The sequence below is a fragment of the Phalangium opilio genome, unplaced genomic scaffold, assembly GCF_054372755.1.
Source record: "Phalangium opilio isolate 3A_F unplaced genomic scaffold, DU_Popi_V2 ptg000082l_1, whole genome shotgun sequence".
NCBI classification, from domain to species: domain Eukaryota; kingdom Metazoa; phylum Arthropoda; class Arachnida; order Opiliones; family Phalangiidae; genus Phalangium; species Phalangium opilio.
The window spans coordinates 12,377,392-12,399,874 of NW_028324189.1; the positions used below are offsets into that span (position 1 = coordinate 12,377,392).

The 22,483-nt window shown below is 34.3% G+C and overlaps 3 protein-coding genes and 1 long non-coding RNA gene across 6 annotated transcripts; 3 read left to right on the forward strand and 1 right to left on the reverse strand.

The window, feature by feature from the left end:
- Window positions 1–1,904: 1,904 nt before the first annotated feature.
- Window positions 1,905–3,707, forward strand: LOC149651760 (protein D2-like). Its single transcript, XM_089847113.1, has 4 exons — window positions 1,905–2,076; window positions 2,142–2,265; window positions 2,339–2,476; window positions 2,567–3,707. The coding sequence occupies exons 1-4, from the start codon at window positions 1,912–1,914 to the stop codon at window positions 2,800–2,802; spliced, it is 663 nt and encodes a 220-aa protein (XP_089703239.1). The 5' UTR covers window positions 1,905–1,911; the 3' UTR covers window positions 2,803–3,707.
- Window positions 3,708–4,302: 595 nt separating this feature from the next.
- LOC149651761 (uncharacterized) lies at window positions 4,303–8,990 on the forward strand. 2 transcript variants are annotated; one of them, XM_089847114.1, is made up of 4 exons: window positions 4,303–4,507; window positions 6,665–8,313; window positions 8,384–8,617; window positions 8,692–8,990. In XM_089847114.1, exons 1-4 carry the CDS (start codon window positions 4,505–4,507, stop codon window positions 8,840–8,842), a joined length of 2,037 nt encoding a protein of 678 aa, XP_089703240.1. In that variant the 5' UTR covers window positions 4,303–4,504; the 3' UTR covers window positions 8,843–8,990. The 2 variants fall into 2 exon arrangements, with proteins under 2 accessions (XP_089703240.1, XP_089703241.1); XM_089847115.1 differs by lacking the exon at window positions 4,303–4,507 and having other exon boundaries at window positions 6,508–8,313.
- Window positions 8,991–10,328: 1,338 nt separating this feature from the next.
- LOC149651762 (uncharacterized) lies at window positions 10,329–12,995 on the reverse strand. 2 transcript variants are annotated; one of them, XR_016371337.1, is made up of 3 exons: window positions 12,022–12,995; window positions 10,739–10,988; window positions 10,329–10,659 (listed from the first exon to the last, which is right to left on the reverse strand). It is a non-coding gene; the product is annotated as an uncharacterized LOC149651762 (long non-coding RNA). The 2 variants fall into 2 exon arrangements; XR_016371338.1 differs by having other exon boundaries at window positions 12,017–12,995.
- A 4,350-nt stretch (window positions 12,996–17,345) lies between these two features.
- On the forward strand, window positions 17,346–22,144 carry LOC149651763 (isovaleryl-CoA dehydrogenase, mitochondrial). The gene is made up of 8 exons (XM_089848825.1): window positions 17,346–17,722; window positions 17,796–17,937; window positions 18,004–18,173; window positions 19,309–19,402; window positions 19,478–19,611; window positions 19,874–19,970; window positions 20,650–20,825; window positions 21,550–22,144. The coding sequence occupies exons 1-8, from the start codon at window positions 17,465–17,467 to the stop codon at window positions 21,859–21,861; spliced, it is 1,383 nt and encodes a 460-aa protein (XP_089704951.1). The 5' UTR covers window positions 17,346–17,464; the 3' UTR covers window positions 21,862–22,144.
- The last annotated feature ends 339 nt before the right edge of the window (window positions 22,145–22,483 follow it).

Here is a 22,483-nt window from a genome sequence, read left to right on the forward strand (position 1 = left end):
TACTATACAAGTTAAAACTAAGTATGATAATTGCATTTAACTCTACTTTAAATTGATTATAAATTAATGACTTACGTTTCAGAAATAATTAAAGATGAACGGAGAAAAATATTTCTTCTAATCTTAAAATCAGTTTAAACTTTAAACCTTAGAAATTCTTCCAAGTATGTACTTGTTGCGAAGCATGAGGTTCAACTCCAACCGTTTATATAAGAAGTTTCAAGGATTGCGTAAGTATTTAAACCCATTTTCTGTCATCCAATCATTTAATCGAGATAGTATCACACCTCCTTCTAGTAAATGACGTCATAGCTAGCTTACGTACGTGAGAAAAATACTGACTTCTTCGAAGTAAGATAAGTTAATGCTACTATAATTATCGCCTTAAGGTAATATTTCTGGTATTAAAATTAATTTGAAGAAAAGATCATTTATTTTTAGTAGAACCTGTTATACCTTATATAATTTAATTTTTGTTATATAAGGCAATTAATTGTCTAATAATTTGTATTTAATTATATTTCGTCAATATGTTATGAATGAATCCGATAGCTGTTGCCACATGCCTTGTTTATGAACTTAAGCTTTCAAGGTTTAGATTGGAATTATGATTATTAGTTTCGGTTATAGAAGTTGTTTTTAACGCGATAAATAATCAGGAATCGAATGATTTTAACCGGGTCGAAATTGTTTACTTTACTTTACAATTGATAAAACGGGAAGTTATCTAACATATTTTGCATTTATGAAACTGTACCATCTTTATTCGCATTTTATTTAATTTATTTTTCAATTTAAGTTGGAGAAATTTTTATACTCTTTGAACAGCGTGGAAAACCTTATAACTCGACACACTTAAACATAATTTGAATATTGAAATAAATTTTTCTAGTTGGAACTATATTAACAAATAATAATTAAGGCCGAATATAAAATAATATTAATTTGAACTTAATTCATAGCACTTAATAAGGAAGAAAAAAATACTTAGTCATTTCATTAAATTTGAATTAAAGAGATTAAGTCCTGTTGAAGAATGTGACACGCTTCGAATATCTTACACAATCAAATGACGGAAATGAAAAAATGTTCGCGATTAGGGTTTGAATACCGTGCGTATTTAATCAAATATATATTTATTATTTGGGAATTTTTGAAAAGAAGACAATTTAAATAGTAAAACTTTACTGAAGTTAATATATTGTACCGGTACTAGGAATAATCGCGTCCCATGTTAATGTCTACGCTGGTTTTGTGGGCCGGACTGAGAACATTGTAATTCTGACATCTTTCTAACTGTAATTCATTGGTTACTTGGTAGCAACGCTAGGTCAGACGCACACAATGTGCAGCGAGATAAATTATTCGTGAGGTAAAATTCGTCATACATTATGATTAGTCTAGCTTTTCCCACAAAATTTTCTTAGATACCTTGAGTAAAAATTCACGATTCCTTTTAGCTGTATGCATTCCTGATTGTATCCTAACTACATTATTTTCAATCTCAACACCTCGTTTTACTCAGCTAGGTGGTAAGTTATAAAATGGACAAAGTTTAAAACTACATGTGTAACAGATTTAACATGTAACAGAAACTCGTCTACCTGCATTTTTAACTTCTGTTATGCCTATTTCAAGGTGATATTTCAATATTCCACGAGATACAATAATAAACATCGTAAAATTTGATTTGCAACTGTCTTTAAGAAGAGATACGCTTCGTAAGGCAAACCTACCAGGCATAAACATAACCAACCATATCTACTTCCGCTTACTATTCAGTATATCTCCAATTAAATAGTAGTATAACTTAGTTATAAACATTCATTATACGAATTTCCGTTAGCTAAAATAATCCACTAAGTTGAATTTACTCTCGTAACGTTAAGTCGTCATTGTCATTTGTTCAAAATGTTTCGTGGAACATCGTGGTTCGGATTAGGTCTTCTCTTTGCTTTAATCGCGATTAAATCGGGATTAGATTTAAGAGGGTTTGGTACTCAAGTTAAATCCACTTTTACTAAAGAAGGGATTTTCCCATACGTTTATCCAGTCATACCTAAAGATTTGCTTTGGGTAAGTTCTATTTTTCTTATTAAATTTTTGTTTGTACAAGTTCAAATTTATAAAATTAATTACAGATTGAGTATGAAGGCAAGTACGCCGTACGTTTGGGAAATGAATTAAAAACATCTCAGGTTCAAAATAAACCTTTTGTTCATTACGAGGCTGAAGATTTCAATTATTATACGCTGTCTATGATAGGTTAGTTAGTTGGTTAATTAAGTAATGTTTTTAATTGTTATGTAAATATTTACTTCACTTATTGTTATTTCAGATCCTGATGCATTTAGTCGTAAAAATTCAAATATTAGTCAAGTTAATCATTGGTTGGTCGGTAATATACCCGGAAATGACGTCATGGGTGGTGAAATATTAACTGAATATTTAGGATCGGCACCTTCAGCAGGAACTGGTAAATTTGAAAACCTGAAATTACATGTTATAAAATAAAATAATTTTATTTTCTTTTTAATTTGAAAAATGTACTTAACTTTCGTTGCAGGTCTTCATCGTTACATTTTCTTCTTGTTTAAGCAACCAGATATGTTACTTTTCGACGAGATTCAAATTAAGGACGAATCCGATCTCCCGTTAAGATTTAATTTTGATTTAAAGAAATTCGCCGATAAATACGACCTTGGCGATCCAATAGCTGGAAATTTCTATTACTCTCAATTCGAAAGTAGAGTACCTTCATCTGAAAGTAAAAGATATCAGGTTCGAACCTCTAGTTGTTGAAGCGTGCGAATGAAAACTAAACTTTTCAATAAAAAAAGAACATTCATTATAAATCATTTCAAACGCAGAATTTTCAATAAATTTTTTACTTATTCATCTATGAATCAAAATTAATAATTAGATACGTAAATAGAAAATATTGCGGTTTTAATGTAATATAATGTGCATTCCAGAAACCGCCACGCTTACGAATTGTTATTTTTTTGTCAATTACGAAAAACGGGTTACATGAAAAAAAAATTCATATCCAAAAATATCGTTACAACTTACTTTCTCGAATTTTAAGGGTTTTTTTTATTTGTTCACTGGTGACAAGTTGGTTAAGACTGAAAAATTATTAGCTTAATTCTTTTGAAAGGGTTGAATAATTTTTAACCTAATTTTGACCTACTTTCGTGTTCCTTGTCGCCTTCGAACTGTGCATAGATTGACAGTGTAATACTTAGTCTTTTACCTGATGTCGAAGTCAGGTAAGTCTCAAGAAAGTTGATACCAAAACTTTGGACAAACGATAATATTTGCACCTTTACTTTTGTACAGTCAATAAAGCAATAACTTTTATCTTTAAAACTAGCTGTTACCCGCGGCGTCGCTCGCGTGTAATAAGAACTTCCATCAAAATAATGCAAAGAATGGGTAGATTTTACTGATGACTAATATTTTTGTAGCACCCTTGAAGCGAAGGCACTCGGCGTTGCCCGTCAGCCCGTCGGGACATTTTTTATTACTTTTCACGCGGGCATTATTCCATAAAGAAGGGATTTTAGTTTTTGGCCGCCATTTAAAAAGATGGCAGCAAATCGAACCCAAAAGACCATTCAGCCCGTCAATATGTTAAAGGAAGCCCGTGTACTAAATATCTGTGAAATCGGTTGAAACGCGCGAACTTAGTTGCATAGAGAAGAGTTTTTACATTTCTGGGCGCCATTTTTAAGATGGCGGCGTATTGGAAAAATCTTTCTTAGTACGCGCCTACTACTTATGAGTAACGTTCCTGCAAATTTTGAGCCTTCTAGGGCAAGCGGTTTGGGCTGGGCGTTGATTATCAGTCAGTCTGTCAGTCAGTCAGGACTTTGATTTATATAGATATAGATTACGTGTGTTAAAAATACATATAATCTAACGTCAATATAGGTAGAAACAAACCATTTTAATACCTCTCCATAGTTGAAACTGCATCGGAAATGAAATGTGTCTCGAAATTCAATTATCGCTGAAGAGGTTAATGTCTTAATGAGATTTTTTTATCAATTCAAGTGAAGCGAAACTTTCAAGAAATAACAAAAGAACTCTCGAAAAACCGTTCGTTTTGCAACCATGCGTGTCCAGTTGTTGTTTTTTTACCCAACATCGGTACCAGAAGAATCTTCTGGCGTTTGATGATACCTTACCATATATTAGCTAGATCGACACTTTGAAAATTCCCAGTTTTTTTCATAAACTGACCCAATATTGGCGGGTGTCAATTTTACCTTTTTTATTCTTCTAAGGGGATGATTTTTAAATACAATTTGGCTGTAGATAAAACACAGGTGTAGATGGGACAATTCTTCAGATCGAATTTGATAGACGGTTGAATAGCACGAGCTCTTAACTCCTCAACAATAATATGATATATTAATTTTATATATTCTTTTCAGAAATATTAGTATACCATATCATTTTCAACTTTCGAAAATTTAGTGTCAAGTAATCAAGTGATATGGTAAGTACTTGTTTAATTAATTTGTAAAATACTGGTGATGGAAATTTAATTTGAAAGGTTTTAGGACATAGATATGTTAAATTAAATTTAAGTTAAGTTAAAGTGTCGAAAAATAAGAAAATTTACCACATAAATACGAAATTACAAATTCCCAGTTTAAAAAGGGCAAGTTTGAAGACGACCTTAAAGGCCGACTTCCATCGAAAAGAGTTCTAGCGAACTGAAAACCGAGTATCGAGACTAACAATGGAGTGAGCGTGCCGATTTTCGAACCCCCGCTGGGGTAAAAGATGGAAGGGTTCTCGCTAACTGAAAGCCGTGCAATGTGGTTCTAGCGAACTGAAGAGACACAATAGAGAATTTCCTTCAGGGGGAAGTAAAAATTCGAGAGGAAATAAATTTAAAAGGATATCTATTGTTCATCTTCAGTTAGCGAGAACCCTTCCAACTTTTGACCCAGCGGGGATTCGAAAATCGGCACGGTCGCTTCATTGTTAGTCTCGATGCTCGGTTTTCGGTTCGCTAGAACCCTTTTCGCTGGAAGTCGGCCTTTAATTTATTGAACCCTAACCTATCCAGGGTTATATTGAAGACGTGAGAATGCATTCTTCAAATTATTTTAGAAATCCATGAGATATTTCATGCAAATCCATTAAATAGAAAATTAACATATTTTTAAATTGGTATTTTGCAACCTTGAAGAAAGTCGGTTATATTTAAACTTAAGTTAGTTTACTAAACTCCTCCTCTACGTAAACACAATAAAAACAATAACAACAAACTACAATACAAATGAAAATGAAAACGGTTGAGTTCACACGACGTGTGCAATCTAGGCATTAAACAAGACGGCCCAAGGGCTCGTAATAGTAGCCATATCGTACGAGTGAATAGCCCCTCTATACCCTACCCTAATGAGTGGATAACCCCTCTATAACTTACCCTAATGAGTGAATAGCGCTATCTTTTTCAATGCTTAAATGATTTACCGTGCATAAAATCAAAGTGAATAGCCCCTCGATTCCCTACTCTAAACAGTGATTAAATTATAACCGTATAAATTTACTGTAATTCTAATATTCCGGCGAATCGAAGAACAGATAGTTTTTAGTGATAATCCCCTCGACGAGTTTACAACATAGACTTATGCCGATGCACACTTATCGCATCTTATAAATTTCTAACAAGGACTTATGCCCAGAAACTTTTGAAAGAGATAGTTTAGTTATAGTGATTACGCATTTTAGTGATTATCCCCTCGAATTACCTTTAGCAATGCTAAAATGATCAAACGCATAACGCTCATTTAACACTATGTTAGCTCTATCTAAACCCACATTTGAATTAACCGCCAAAACGTTCCAGTCAAACATAACATAGTTGACGATAGCTACCGAACGAGAACGAAACACATGAGGAGCGCGGTAGCAAACGGGGAAAATTGTTATCTATTTAATTAGCACATACATAAAAAGAAAATAAATATAAAAACCCCAAACATACAAATTCATAAGTATCCGACCCCACAGATAAAAATTCAAAAGTTTCCGACCCCACAGATTAAGAGGTACCCCACCCCACATCAACCCGACATTTTAGAGATAAGAATAAATAATAAAAAACTCGAGGATTCTATCAACTCTCTATGGTTCAGTTAGTAGAATATCTGCCCATTGCGCCAGAGACCCGGGTTCGATTCCCGGGTCTGACCTGAAAAAATTTTAATTATAATTAAATCTCTAACCGAGCCCAGTAACCCCTATGGGTGGGTTGTGGTAATATAAAGTTCCTTTTAAGCTAAAATCTGACGATAACGAAGCGACAACCCCGGCCACTACTACTACTACTACTACTACTACGGCTCGGGTCAAACTAAGAGCCTATCGTATACTACGATATGGCTAAAAACGATCTTTAAATTTCAAACGCTATAAAAACATCCTGACCCACTTTCAACTAAAATAACAGTAGCTGGGAATAACTGTTAGTGACGCTAGTAAAATACCACAAAAAACCCCCAGTAAATAGTAAATAAAACGTCTTTAAAACCTTTTAACTTAGAAAATTATCCGGAACGATAAACAACAGCTTTTCTAATTACTTTCCTCAATCCAAAATTAACTTTTGTTTTTATTTTTTTTTCTATTATTATTTTAGACTCGTAAGTTATCGTCTAACTTCTCACGAAGTCATTTACGGGCATTATTATGCCTAGTATTATGTACTTGGGTTGTGAAAGCCCAACTGAAAATACCCACGAAAGGCGATATGGTGGATAGAGGTTGGAAACCTTTACTAAAAACTCCAGAATTTGTTAAGAAAGTATTTAAGGATATGAGGGATGAAAGAGCCGAAGCTAGTTTCGAAGCTGAACGAGATGATTCGATGCCACCACCGCCGCAATCCTTATACCGTGGAGACGAACCAGAGTCACGTGATTCACGTCGAACTGAATCGAGCAGACGTCACCCAAACCACCACAACCATCACCACCACCATTATGAACAACATCAAAAACGTGACCCTGAGGAATCTAACCACGAATCGCGGGAAAAGAAACAAACACCTTATATCCCTAAATATATTTCTTTTAAAAAGTTCCCGGAGTCTTATCCACATTCCAAAAACAATGGTCAAGAGTACCATCGTCCAGCAACTCGAATCGACAAGGACATGACCAAGTACAGGCCTTATCATCCACCGCAACAACGTGAGAAACTCGCTGCCAAGGTTCTGGATAAATCGCCACCAATTTATCACGACCCCGTTATGAATGAAAAGGAACGTGGACAGGAGACCAGGGACCGAGGTCATCAACATTACCAACAACACGAAGAAGGAGAGGACGAGGATGACGCCGCTGAAGATATGTCCCATAACCACGAGTCTAGTAACGTTGAAATGTCAGATATGTTCAGATTTTCACCGGGATCCTTGGAGGCTTTGGTGAAGATGGATCACTCTTTCATGGAACAAATGTCCGGACATGATGAAAGGCGGGAAGAAGCTCCAACCCAACGCCAAGATACGTCAGCTGAAGAAGACGAGGATGAAGATAGAGAACAGGAATCGGAACGTCAAACTGAGAAAGTACACAATCAAAACAAACTGCCTAGATATGAAGAATACAGCAGTATGTACTTTACCAAACCAATGCCTCCAATGGCCCCCATGCCGCCAATGCCTCACGACTCCCCCGCTTCGAAACCAGGTCCTCCTTACTACATTCCGACCAAACCACAACGATCATCTTCTGAGAATCGGGAACGTAGTACCGATTACGATAATAACTATGACGATCACGATCAATCGTCGAGTGACGATAAAGATTCGCAAGATTACGCCATGTATGAAGACCACCAGGACTTACCGGAAAAACCACACAGGAGTTCGACACAATCCAGAGGTCAATTTTACCGTAGGAATAGCACCGTCGAGGAATCAAATGACCAACCAGACTATGACGATGATGAGCGTAGGGTATATCGGGATCGACGTGACGTCAGGGGTGCTTTTGATGATGTAAGAAGTCGCGTGGCATCTAGCGTACTGTTGCACGAAAAGATTGCCAGGTCCGCGTCGAATCCTCAAGTGATTAAGGTCTTCAGGGTTTATGGTAAAGACGCAAAATCCCCCGACCACGTCTTATCTGACGCTAGAATAACTTTGAATAAGTATGGACAACCCGTTCACGTGGTTTTAAAGTCACTGAAACCGAATCCCGTTAAGGATGCCTTGACGAAAAAACCAAAGTGTATGGTTAATGCCTTTCAACCTTACTGCGTGTCGGATTTGGAGTATCCCATGTATGTATTGTATTTATTACAAGAATTTTTATATTAATTTTAACATATTTAATTAACTTTTTTAATTCAGAATGGAGATTAACCAAGCTCTGTCGGCTAATAACGCTTATTTGGGGAAATTTCGCAAATCAATCGATTCCACAAAATCGATGAAACAAAACTTAAGCGAAAATAATGCCACTACAGTTTGTCCCGCATTGACCTCTAGGTCATTTTTAAAAAGGGCCAGGAACAGTGAAGGACAATGGAGAGTAATTGTAAACGTTGATCGTTTCTCCCAACCAATAATGATGCAGACCTGCAGGTAAGTTTTTCTTTACCCAACCCCTCTAAGTATAATTATTTTTAATTTTTTTAATTGGCTATTTAATATTTCAGATACAATAACGCCTCATGTACTGCTTCGGTCAAATCACACTGCGTCCAAAAATACTCTCTCAAACGACTGTTGGCGTTCGATCCTGATAATGGATCCCTGTTTGTTGATAAGTTTAGCTTACCATCTTCCTGCGCATGCGTCAACAAATAACGCAATCATCACCCACATCTATTAGCTAATCATTATTTTAGTGTGAAATTTAACAGATATCTAATGTTAATGCAATAAAATGTTTTATTATGAAATAAATTGAAAAATACAAGTGAAATTTATTCTTCAAATTTTGAAAACATTTGATAAGGAATTCCGGATCAGTTTGCTTCTTCTTTTTCAGGCTTTTCAGCTTGAAATTAAATACGTAATTTACTCTTTAATTTTGCCAAATTAGAATGAATGAATTTTATACAGAAAAAATGTATTTTCTTGGAAAATTATATTGTTTTCTATGAATTTAACTTGATAAAAACGTTTTTACTTACTTGTCGAAGTTGTAGTACTTATGCTTGTAGTTGTATCCGTCTCCTTAGTATTATTTGTTGTTATATCCGTTTCCGTAGTATTATTTGATGTTGTTGTAACATTGAAAACATGAGCGAATAGTAAATTGAACAAATCAGGGTGATATCCTTCTGTAATTAGTAATTCACTTAACTCAGTTTAATTATCTATATATAATTACAGTAATCTCTGTAATTACCGAATGCGTATTCTTCCTGGTAGATAACGAACCATTGCGGGTAATCATAAGCTTGCGAATTAATTGAATTTAAGGTAATTATCATGAAAACCCCCATTAAAATTAATAACTTCAATCCTAACATCTTGTTCAAAGTTTGGTAACAGATGGACTACATCCTAATTTCTAAGGTCTGCCAAAAGTCTGCCAAAAGACGCTTGTTATAATAAACTAGATGCTTTTTTGTTTAACCAAGGACCTGTTTGGTTAAGCCAAGTATCCCATACTGAAAGTTCAGTGAGAGGAATGCTTTAGACTTAAAGGATTAACCGTATGTATGTTGTAAACTTAGGTGATATCTTGTTGTATGAACTTCATTGATTTATCTTTATATTCAAAGTTATTCCTGTATAGCTTGCCAAGATTAGCAAAAGACGATTTTTGTAAGTCTGGGTTTTTTCCCCTCGCCATCACAAAAACTGGTCCAATATTTAAACCCGTATTAAATAGGCGTATTAATGCCAAGGTTGTTTTACAAATGGATTAATTTTGAAACATAAATTTAAATGTAGTGCCAAGATCTTGACTTTGTTTCGAAGTTAGTATCTATAAATTAAACAATAAGCAAAAAAGGTTTATCAACCTATATCAAAAATAAATAATATTTTTTTTTGATAAAAGAGTATAAAAAATGAAATGATGAATATTTTCCCTCAAAACTGTGGCAGGAAAGCCAAGAATGCATCCTTCCCTCCCTCACATTTTGTTTTTCCTCCACAAAAAATAGTTCTATGCCTCAGTATGATATTCAAGTTTTTTTTTATTTATTTACCCTTGTCCACTAGGGAGCCTCGGGTACCCAAAAAAATTGGGCTTCCCTCGAAGCCCAATTTTTTTTGGACTTAAAAAAAGCCAGGAACACTTTAGGCCCACCCCACCCTCTCTTAATAAAAATCAATATTTTACTTTGGACAATTGAATTTATTGTAAAGACATAGTGTAAAATTATTTAAAGAAAATTACTAAATTTTGTACAAAAACTACAGACAATTAAAAAACTAAACAAACAAATGAATGAATGAATTAATTAATAAAAGATACTAAATAATTAAAATCATGGCGTTTCTTTTGCCTCCTCTTCATGTTTAAGAAAAGACATAAGAGATTCAGACATGGCAGTCTGTTGGGACATGAGAGCCATCTTGTTTGAATTTCATTTGACGGAGTAGATGTTGATTTTGTAAATGATTTAGTAGAATTTGTGTTGGAAATTATTGGTTCAGGTGTAGATCTATAAAGTTATATTAATAATTAAAAGTCAATTAAAAAAAACCCCAAGGAAAATTAATATTTTAATTCTTTAGTAATACCTCGCTGCTGATTTGGAATCTTCTAAAGAAAGATGTTTGAAGAATCCACAAATCCCGCTTTGGGTACCATCAAAAATGGTCCTGGGGCGGCTAAAGGTGACGGGTTTTCATAACCTTTTCTTTTGGAAATATCAGCTCCCTTGAACAGTTAATTGAAGTTTGAGGTGTGTCCACTTCAGGGATGGTACTAAGTTCGTGTGGTTCATTTTTCTCATCAACCCAATGAGGACAGCTAACAGGTGGTTTTGCCCTACAATAGATTTTTAAAAAATTAATTAATTAATGCTTTTATTAGTTAAGCCAGGGATAGATAGACTTTTTTAAGACGGAATAAACAATGTTTGGCCTTTACTTCAGTCCGACTCATAGACGAGTATATAGTCCCTTCCTTCAACACGTAACCAAAAAATTAAATTATCTCATTGGCTCACAAAAACTACGTATTGGTGACGTTGCTGACGGGGAGGGCCAAAAATACGTAATTCCTGTTTAACTCTGTCGCTATGACTACGACCCCTATTGCGTTGTACCATAGCCCACTCGATCACGCGCGTCACGACGCAAGCTGCTCGCGCTATAGCTATAGAGCGCGGATCGAGTGGGCTATGGTTGTACAGATAAGCGTCTTCACAGGGAATCAAAATGGAGTCGTCTAAATGCGAGGGTCCAGGTAATTATTCGGGAATTGTTTTTAATAGCAATTAAGAAGGTTGTTAGTGAATTTGGTGCCGGTGTTTTGGATTTGGAGTACATCTGTAAAGGTGAAAAGTGTTCGCTAATTCTTTCTTAAGCCAATCATTTCTACTATCCTCATGATTTTGTAAACGAATTTGATGAAGTTAACCAAGGCTTAGTGAATGGTCAGGAGTTTTGTGAGCTTAGTGTTTGGTTAAAACCTGTTCGTGCTGTAATATCTATGAAGACTTTTACTCAATTCTAACTCACTTTTAATTTTCTTGGGTCTTCCCCGTTTTTTTTTCAGTTGCAAGCCCTATGTCTTGTGTAACTTCCATTTTTAAACAATGTTATTTCAAAAATTATAATCCGAGCCCATTCCAACTTGGCAGACGAATGGGCAGACGACGGGCAGACGACGTTTACTTGACCCGGATATACATACAACGCCATAACGAAAATAAGACCCGCCTCTTCTTTCATACCCCTCCGTCACGGGTAAGGGGGTCGTGGACTAGGACGCGCACCCGAATAACCCTGTTGCCCATTCCGTCTTAAAAAAGTCTATCTATCCCTGGTTAAGCCTTAAGTTTTAATTTTAACCTTACGCAATCCTCTAAATTATGTCCAGGTGGTAATATGGCCAAAATTTCCCTTAAATCATCTATAGTTTCAATTGGTACATCAAACTCGCCACTTTTTAACTTTTTCAGAAACCTCTTCACAATTCATATCTTCTAAATTATTTATTTCTAATTTTTCTGATTTTTTTTAAATTAAACTTATATAAAACTTAAAACTTGACGAAATAATAAAAGTCCTTTAAAATGACATCGCGGTGGGTCCTACGCGGTTTAAGGCGCATTGACTAAATTCATAAAAATCGTTCGAAGTCCTTCCTCTGTAGGGTGTTCAGCACTCTTATAATCATTTACATATCGGCGCCTAAACATTCTCGCCGCGTTTTCTCGGCTTCTATAACTAACGCCCAATTGAATCGCAATTGCTCGAAAATGAACAAGTTTATCAATTTCATTGATGGGTACTTGTTCATTTAAGTACCTCTCGTATAATAAACTTGCTATTATCTTGTTACTGATTTTTTTATGCTCGGCTTCGAAAACCATACTAGAGACCCGGACTACCGCCAAAGAGATTCTTTGCTACCAGTCCACTCGAAAGACCAACTAATTACTATTCTTACTAACTACTAGCTTCATAAAAGAAACCTCGGCCCCAGACTTGTAAATAGGGGGTACCAGGGAGGTAAAAATATTTTTAGGGGGGGGTCGGGTACCACCCGGGTACCCTGAAAAATTCGGAGCGATGAGAACTCTACCCCATAACAGACCAAAACAGCTCTCATAAAAGAGTATAAAAAATAAAATGACGAATATTTTCCCTCAAAACTGTGGCAGGAAAGCCAAGAATGCATCCTTCCCTCCCTCACATTTTGTTTTGGGCTTGCTCCCCTTACTAACTAGCCTCTGTTCCCTTCCCCCTTTAGGCGAGTGTGACGCGCTTTCTAGGATCAAGAGTTCAAGACTCAAAAGTGAAAGTACAAGTTAAAAAAATACGTGGCTTTTCCGGTAGGATTGCACTTTACGTGACCCACCCAACTAACAATGGTTTCTAGTTAATTGGACCATGAGGAGTCCGAAAAAAATAGTTAAAAAATTATTTGGCCGCCGCAAGTTGGTTAAAAAAATTTTTGAAAATTTCAAAATCCACTCACTTACCCTCATTGAAGCCGCTATCCGCTTAACGCATTCTGCACTCAATCTTGCAAAATAAGCCGGGGGGGACTGTGAAAAATTGACGTACTCGCGCCGGAAACATTTACGTACTCGCGCCGGAGATATAGCTATGGAATTTTTTAAGCTTACTGAAACTGTTCATTTCTGGTAAAAGGACGGAAATATAATGCGAGAAAAACTGCTATGTTTTGGGAAAATCGTTGAATTTTTGGGGAATTCGATAAATGATAACGGTGAATTTTGGTAAATGCCGTCAAATTATTCTTGAATTTGATAAATCTGAAGGACAATATTTTGGAAAAGGTGTCAAATTATTCGGGTTTTTGATAAATGTGAAGGACGATATCATGGAAAAAGGTGTCAAATTAATCTGAATTTGATAAATCTGGAGGACGTTATTTTGGAAAAGGTGTCAAATTATTTGGGTGTTTGATAAATGTGAAGGATGATATTTTGGAAAAGGTGTCAAATTATTTGGGAATTTGATAAATCTGAATGACGATATTTTGGAAAAGGTATCAAATTATTTGGGAATTTGATAAATGTGAATGACGATATTTTGGAAAAGGTGTCAAATTATTTGGGAATTTGATAAATGTGAATGACGATATTTTGGAAAAGGTATCAAATTATTTGGGAATTTGATAAATGTAAGGGACGATATTTTGGAAAATGTGCCAAATTATTCGGGAATTTGATAAATGTGAAGGACGATACTTTGGAAAAGGTGTCAAATTATTTGGGAATTTGATAAATGTGAATGACGATATTTTGGAAAAGGTGTCAAATTATTTGGGAATTTGATAAATGTAAGGGGCGATATTTTGGAAAATGTGCCAAATTATTCGGGAATTTGATAAATGTGAAGGACGATACTTTGGAAAAGGCATCAAATTATTCCCGAATTTGGTAAATGTAAAGGACGATATTTTGGAAAAGGTGTTTACATTTATCAAATTGCCGAAAAATAGGCACTCTCTCCAAAATATAGTTGCAATGACTTCCAAAATATTGATGTTGACGTTTGATAATTGACCAATAGTTTGTCGCCTTTTCCAAAATATTGCTGAAATAACTAGACGCCTTTTCCAAAATATTGAAATAAATTGACGCCTTTTCCAAAATATAGTTGAAATAAATTGACGCCTTTTCCAAAATATAGTTGAAATAAATTGACGCCTTTTCCAAAATATTGAAATAAATTGACGCCTTTTTCAAAATATAGTTGAAATAAATTGACGCCTTTTCCAAAAAATAGTTGAAATAAATTGACGCCTTTTCCAAAAAATAGTTGAAATAAATTGACGCCTTTTCCAAAAAATAGTTGAAATAAATTGACGCCTTTTCCAAAATATAGTTGAAATAAATTGACGCCTTTTCCAAAATATAGTTGAAATAAATTGACGCCTTTTCCAAAATATAGTTGAAATAAATTGACGCCTTTTCGAAAATATAGTTGAAATAAATTGACGCCTTTTCCAAAATATAGTTCAAATAAATTGACGCCTTTTCCAAAATATAGTTGAAATAAATTGACGCCTTTTCCAAAATATAGTTGAAATAAGTTGACGCCTTTTCCAAAATATAGTTGAAATAAATTGACGCCTTTTCCAAAATATGGTTGAAATAAATTGACCAAAATATAGTTGAAATAAATTGACGCCTTTTCCAAAATATAGTTGAAATAAATTGACGCCTTTTCCAAAATATAGTTGAAATAAATTGACGCCTTTTCCAAAATATAGTTGAAATAAATTGACGCCTTTTACAAAATATAGTTGAAATAAATTGACGCCTTTTCGAAAATATAGTTGAAATAAATTGACGCCTTTTCCAAAATATAGTTGAAATAAATTGACGCCTTTTCCAAAATATAGTTGAAATAAATTGACGCCTTTTCCAAAATATTGCTGAAATAACTAGACGCCTTTTCCAAAATATTGAAATAAATTGACGCCTTTTCCAAAATATAGTTGAAATAAATTGACGCCTTTTCCAAAATATAGTTGAAATAAATTGACGCCTTTTCCAAAATATTGAAATAAATTGACGCCTTTTTCAAAATATAGTTGAAATAAATTGACGCCTTTTCCAAAAAATAGTTGAAATAAATTGACGCCTTTTCCAAAAAATAGTTGAAATAAATTGACGCCTTTTCCAAAAAATAGTTGAAATAAATTGACGCCTTTTCCAAAATATAGTTGAAATAAATTGACGCCTTTTCCAAAATATAGTTGAAATAAATTGACGCCTTTTCCAAAATATAGTTGAAATAAATTGACGCCTTTTCGAAAATATAGTTGAAATAAATTGACGCCTTTTCCAAAATATAGTTCAAATAAATTGACGCCTTTTCCAAAATATAGTTGAAATAAATTGACGCCTTTTCCAAAATATAGTTGAAATAAGTTGACGCCTTTTCCAAAATATAGTTGAAATAAATTGACGCCTTTTCCAAAATATGGTTGAAATAAATTGACCAAAATATAGTTGAAATAAATTGACGCCTTTTCCAAAATATAGTTGAAATAAATTGACGCCTTTTCCAAAATATAGTTGAAATAAATTGACGCCTTTTCCAAAATATAGTTGAAATAAATTGACGCCTTTTACAAAATATAGTTGAAATAAATTGACGCCTTTTACAAAATATAGTTGAAATAAATTGACGCCTTTTCGAAAATATAGTTGAAATAAATTGACGCCTTTTCCAAAATATAGTTGAAATAAATTGACGCCTTTTCCAAAATATAGTTGAAATAAATTGACGCCTTTTCCAAAATATAGTTGAAATAAATTGACGCCTTTTCCAAAATATAGTTGAAATAAGTTGACGCCTTTTCCAAAATATAGTTGAAATAAATTGACGCCTTTTCCAAAATATGGTTGAAATAAATTGACCAAAATATAGTTGAAATAAATTGACGCCTTTTCCAAAATATAGTTGAAATAAATTGACGCCTTTTCCAAAATATAGTTGAAATAAATTGACGCTTTTTCCAAAATATAGTTGAAATAAATTGACGCCTTTTACAAAATATAGTTGAAATAAATTGACGCCTTTTCCAAAATATAGTTGAAATAAATTGACGCCTTTTCCAAAATATAGTTGAAATAAATTGACGCCTTTTCCAAAATATAGTTGAAATAAATTGACGCTTTTTCCAAAATATAGTTGAAATAAATTGACGCTTTTTCCAAAATATAGTTGAAATAAATTGACGCCTTTTACAAAATATAGTTGAAATAAATTGACGCCTTTTCCAAAATAAAGTTGAAATAAATTGACGCCTCATATATATTGATGTTGACATTTGTTAACTGCCCAATAATTTGCCGCCTTTTCCGAAATATTGTTGAAATAAATTGACGCCTTTTCCAAAATATTGATGTTGACATTTGGTTCTTTCTCAATAATTTGTCGCCTTTCCCAAAATATAGTTGCAAAAAAACTAGACTCCTTTTCTGAAATATTGACGTTGACATTTGCTAATTTCCCTATATTTTGACACCTTTTCTCTACGCCTTTTATTTAAATTTTTTTTACAAAAAATCATATTTACCAAGGATTTGACACATTTTCCCAAAAATAATGTTGAGTGAATTAAAAAAAATCCCGAATAATTTGACGGCTTTTTTCAAAATTTACCGTTATCAATTATTGAATTCCCAAAAAATTCAACGATTTTCCCAAAACATTTCGGTTTTTCTCGCATTTATATTTCCCTCCTTTTATCAGAAATATGTGTTTCCGTAAGCTTAAAAAAATCCATAGCTATAAAACTCCGGCGCGAGTCCGGCAATTTTTCACAGACCTCCTCGGCTTATTTTGCAAGATTGAGTGCAGAATGCGTTAAGCGGATAGCGGCTTCAATGGCGGTAAGTGCATGGATTTTAAAATTTTCAAAAATTTTTTTGACCAACTTGCGGCGGCCAAATAATTTTTTAACTATTTTTTTCGGACTCCTCATGGTCCAATTAACTAGAAACCATTGTTAGTTGGGTGGGTCACGTAAAGTGCAATCCTACCGCTTTTCCTCGACACCAAAATAGTTCTATGCCTCAGTATGATATTCAAGTTTTTTTTTATTTATTTACCCTTGTCCACTAGGGAACCCCGGGTTGGGCTTCGAGGGGGTTGGTTGAAATTATCACTATTTACAAGCAAAGAACTTGGAACATAGTTTACAAGTCTGATTTTGGCGCTATCAAGGTCACGTGCTACATTTCAGAAATCAGACGACACTCTTTACTTGAGAAGTTGAGACGTCGACAGTCGACGGCTTCATCCATCATGTTTATAAACAAGTTATGCAAATTCAGTTTGATTAATAATATTAGAAATTATTCCGGATATTCCACCGTCGCGTTAAGAGGAAGTCATCAAGGAAAATTAAATAAAACTAATGGAATTAAATACTATAATCAAAAATTAAAGTTAAGCCTTGGTCGGTCGACTTGCCAGATCCAGATATCAAGTCGAAATATTGCAAATGCTAGCGTTTATCCAGTGGACGATATTGTTTTTGGATTAACAGATGAACAACAACAGGTCAGCAAATTTATTTTATCACAAACTACTTATGTAAATGTCGTTTTGATTGAAAGAAGTGTTTTAACTGCAGTTAAGAGAAGTGACATACCAATTTGCTCAAAAAGAGTTAGCACCCTATGCTCAAGAAATTGATAAAAATAACTGTTTCAATGGTTTTCGTGATTTCTGGAAGAAATTAGGTGATCAGGGCTTTATGGGAATAACAGTTTCACGTAAGTATTATGGATTAACAAGATACATGCAAAGGAAATGGGGTTTTAGCTGTAGTTCATTTTTAGCGAAGTATGGAGGTTTGGGATTGGGTTATTTGGAGCATATAATTGTTATGGAAGAACTGTCAAGAGCTAGTGGCGCTATAGGCTTAAGCTACGGAGCTCATTCAAATCTGTGTGTTAATCAAATTGCTCGCAATGGAAATGAGGAACAGAAAGATAAATATCTGAGAAAGGTTCAAAAGTTTAAATACAACTTAGCATAAGGACATCATCTCTCTAAGGGCCCAAGCGCATCTATTAGCAAAAACATCTAGTTCTGCTAGATGTGACGTAGATTTTGTATAGGGGCTCCTTCCGAATTTTTCGTGAAATTCGCGGGAGAGAAAAATAATTTTCAAAATCAGCCACGACCGATAACCTAAGCCGGTCGTGGTCTAGACGCGAGCTCTGAGATAACGCTCCCAAGCGGTTGGGAATCAAACTAAAACAGGCGGGGAGGCGAGAGAGGAAGGACTGAGGGGAAAAATAAGTAAGAGAATTTCCAGAACCCCCCCCCCCTGCTCTCTCAGACACAAGAGGTAAATTCGCGCTTAGTAAAAATCATGAAGAGCTGTCGTGAGAAATCTTTGAAGGTTGGGTTACTCTGCAGCGAATGCGCTCGGCCTCTGTTTAGGCTATACAATTACTAGCTGTTACCCGCGGCGTCGCTCGCGTGTAATAAGAACTTCCATCAAAATGATACAAAGAATGGGCAGATTTTACTGATGACTAATATTTTTGTGGCACCCTAGGAGCGAAGGCACTCGGCGTTGCCCGTCAGCCCGTCGGAACATTTTTTATTACTTTTCACGCGGACATTATTCCATAAAGAAGGGTTTTTAAATTTCTGGCCGCCATTTTAAAAGATGGCAACAAATCGAGCCCAAAAGAGCATTCAGCCCGTCTATAGGTTAAACGAAACCAGTGTACTAAATCTATGCGAAATCGGTTGAAACGCGCGGACGTTGTTGCAGAGAAAAGATTTTTTACATTTCTGGGCGCCATTTTTTAAGATGGCGGCGGATTGGAAAAACCTTGCTTAGTACGCGCCTACTACTTATGAGTAACGTTCCTGCAAATTTTCAGCCTTCTAGGGCAAGCGGTTTGGGCTAGGCGTTGATTATCAGTCAGTCAATCAGTCAATCAGTCAGTCAGGACTTTGATTTATATAGATATAGATTATACCACTTGAGATGAGACGGATGGCTGACCAAATCGGACATACATACTGTTACATTTCAACCGTAACATGGAATCTTGGGCCCTTAGAGAGATGATGTCCTTATGAACTAAGTTATGTCTAAAAATTATAAAAGTCATTTTTTTAAGCTGATAAGTGGGGAACATGTTGGGTCTCTGGCTATGAGTGAACCAGGATCTGGTTCTGATGTTGTATCTATGAAATTAAAAGCAGAGAAAAAGGGTAATTAATTAATTAATTAATTAATTTTATTATTGAAATCAATTAAAAGAACTTGAGTCACAATTTTAAATAAAGGTGACTACTATGTTTTGAATGGAAACAAATTTTGGATTACAAATGCACCTGAGGCTGATGTTTTATTTGTTTATGCAAGAACTGATCCTAATGTTCAACCACAACATGGAATAACTGCATTTATAATTGAAAAGGTTTAAAAATTTCTTTAATTTATTGACCATTTTACTTAATTTATTTATTAATTAATTAATATTAACTTTTATTAAATTATTTGCTTTCAAGAACTAACTTAAACTAAAGCTTATGTAAGTTTAGGAACATTTACTAATAATAAAATAAATGCACTTCAGTAAAATAAAATTAAAAAACAACCTTCAAATCAGCCCCTGCACCTAATTTAATTGATATTAAATTAAATTCACTAATTAACAAGTAAATTTAATTTGCAAATAGGGTATGCCTGGATTTAGTACCGGTCCCCACTTAGATAAACTTGGAATGAGAGGTTCACCAACTTCCGAACTTATTTTTGAAGATTGCAAAGTTCCTGGTATAACAATTAAATTAAAACTTAAGAATGATTACAACAGGGTTCATACAAACCTGGAAAACCGGGAAAATCAGGGAAATAAATAGTTGACAAAAACCTCAGGGAAAATTCAGGGAAATTTGGAATTTTTAGTAAAATTCAGGGAAATTTGCGTCAATCAGGGGCCGAGTAATTAGGCAAAATGTTCGTGAACACACCCCCCTCCATAGGATTAACATTACACTATACTTTGGAGGCTCGTAACTCTGGTTATATATGAGATATGGGGATGTCCTTTGAGTATGTTATAGTCCTATTTGCCCCCCATCCAACCATACTAAAAACTTAGGGCTACGACAAACAGGGACCGAGTAATTAAGAAAATTGTTCCTGAACATACCCTCCATTAGATTAACATTACACTATACTTTGGAGGCTCATAACTCTGGTTCTACTAGAGATACGGGGATGCCCTTTGATTATGTAATATTCACCCCTCCTCTTTCGTTAATATTTGCTCCATAGAATACTCCATATACAGGAAAAACCTGGAAAACTACGGGGGGAAGGATATGGGGCAAAAACCTCCCATAAATCTCAGGGAAATTTGTTTTCCAAAAGTTGTATGAACCCTGATTAAGTTAAAACTTAAGAATGATTACAAAATAACTTAATATCAAACTAATATATTTAATTTCAGCCAAAAATATTGTTGGAGATCTTAATAAAGGAGTTTATGTTTTAATGAGTGGATTAGATTATGAACGTTTGGTTCTCGCATCAGGTCCTGTTGGAATTATGCAAGCCTGTTGTGACGTCACATTTGATTATGTCCATCAAAGGAAACAATTTGGAAAGAAAATTGGCGAATTTCAAGTATAAAATTAATAAGTTAAATCATAGCCCACTTGATCACGCAAGTTGCACGCGCTATAGGAGCCCGCTCAATCGACCCTAAAAATGAGAATAACATAGGTTTGGTCTAAAATTCAAACCCGTCTGGTTTTAACATGGGCGTCTATGGGAGGGGACCAGTTTTTTCAACGTTTTTGACGATATTAGTGCATCTACTGGTTCAAATCTCTTGAATTTTTAATGAGACGTGTATTGAAAGGTTTGATATTATCCTGTAAAATTTCAAGTCTCCAGCTATAATAGTTTTTTTTATAAAAAATAAAAACCATCACATAGTAGAGAATTTTGCCCCTTCAATTTCTCTACTATGCGATGATTTTTATTTTTTATAAAAAAAACTATTATAGCTGGAGACTTGAAATTTTACAGAATAATATCAAACCTTTCAATACACGTCTCATTAAAAATTCAAGAGATTTGAACCAGTGGATGCACTAATATTGTCAAAATCGTTGAAAAAACTGGTCCCCTCCCATAGAGGCCCATGTTAAAATTAAAACCAGACGGGTTTTCAAATAGTTTAGACCGAACTTATGTGACGCGCCGCATTCGCGAGTTAACATGTAAAAAAAATCGTTTGGACGGGCTTCTAAAGCGCGTGCAGCCAGCGTGCGTGATCAAGTGGGCTATGGTTTAAGTATTAAGTATTACTTTAATTTATATATATTTTTAATTGTGGTTTTAGTTTTTACAAGGAAAAATTGCTGATATGTACACTACTCTAAGCGCCTGCCGATCTTATTTATATAATGCTGCTAGAGCTGCTGATAAAGGTCACGCAAATTCAAAGGATTGCGCCGGGGTTATCCTTTATTGTTCTGAGAAAGCCACTCAAATGACCTTGGATGCCATTCAATGTCTTGGTGGAAATGGTTATATAAATGATTATCCAACTGGTAGATTCTTAAGGGATGCTAAATTGTATGAGATTGGAGCTGGAACGAGTGAAATTAGGCGCATGTTGATTGGACGAGCTTTAAATAAGGAGTATTCCTAAATAATATGGTTTTATAATAAAGAAAAACTGAGAAAATTAATTCAATTTTTAGATGTAAATGAATTTATTTTTCTATAAACTTATTAATTTTACTAGTTTTGAAGGTTTTATTGTAAATTTTTGGAAAACTATTGGAAAAATCCTTCAGGTTACAATTTTTATTTTTGTACCATTATTGCTTTTTATATTTTGTGTAGATCTGCATAATATCATGTTTTTTAAAGTACAAATTTATATTTCTGGAATATTATGTTTTTTTTTTAATAAAAGTGATTTAAATTTATTGCGTATTTATTTTCTAGTAATTTTTAATTTATTTAATAATTTTTCAGAAATTTCTATCCGCAGTAGTACGCTTTATACTCGCTAGGTGGCCAACCAATTTATCCAGGGATCTATGTGACGTCATCAGTCATTACGCAAGTTTTATTTCACGCCAAACGCAAGTGGGATAAAGTACAAATTTATATTTCTGGAATATTATGTTTTTTTTTTAATAAAAGTGATTTAAATTTATCGCGTATTTATTTTCTAGTTATTTTTAATTTATTTAGTATTTTTTCAGAGATTTTTATCTGCTGTAGTACGCTTTATAGTCGCTAGGTGGCCAACCAATTTATCC

Coding starts and splice junctions, on each gene's coding strand:
- LOC149651761 (XM_089847114.1), top strand. Junction 8,314..8,383: donor TCGGATTTGGAGTATCCCAT/GTATGTATTGTA, acceptor TTTTTAATTCAG/AATGGAGATTAACCAAGCTC. Junction 8,618..8,691: donor ATAATGATGCAGACCTGCAG/GTAAGTTTTTCT, acceptor TTAATATTTCAG/ATACAATAACGCCTCATGTA.
- LOC149651763 (XM_089848825.1), top strand. CDS start 17,465: ATGTTTATAAACAAGTTATGCAAATTCAGTTTGATTAATAATATTAGA. Junction 19,612..19,873: donor CTGCATTTATAATTGAAAAG/GTTTAAAAATTT, acceptor ATTTGCAAATAG/GGTATGCCTGGATTTAGTAC. Junction 19,971..20,649: donor TGAAGATTGCAAAGTTCCTG/GTATAACAATTA, acceptor ATTTAATTTCAG/CCAAAAATATTGTTGGAGAT.
- LOC149651760 (XM_089847113.1), top strand. CDS start 1,912: ATGTTTCGTGGAACATCGTGGTTCGGATTAGGTCTTCTCTTTGCTTTA. Junction 2,266..2,338: donor TTATACGCTGTCTATGATAG/GTTAGTTAGTTG, acceptor TTGTTATTTCAG/ATCCTGATGCATTTAGTCGT. Junction 2,477..2,566: donor GGCACCTTCAGCAGGAACTG/GTAAATTTGAAA, acceptor CTTTCGTTGCAG/GTCTTCATCGTTACATTTTC.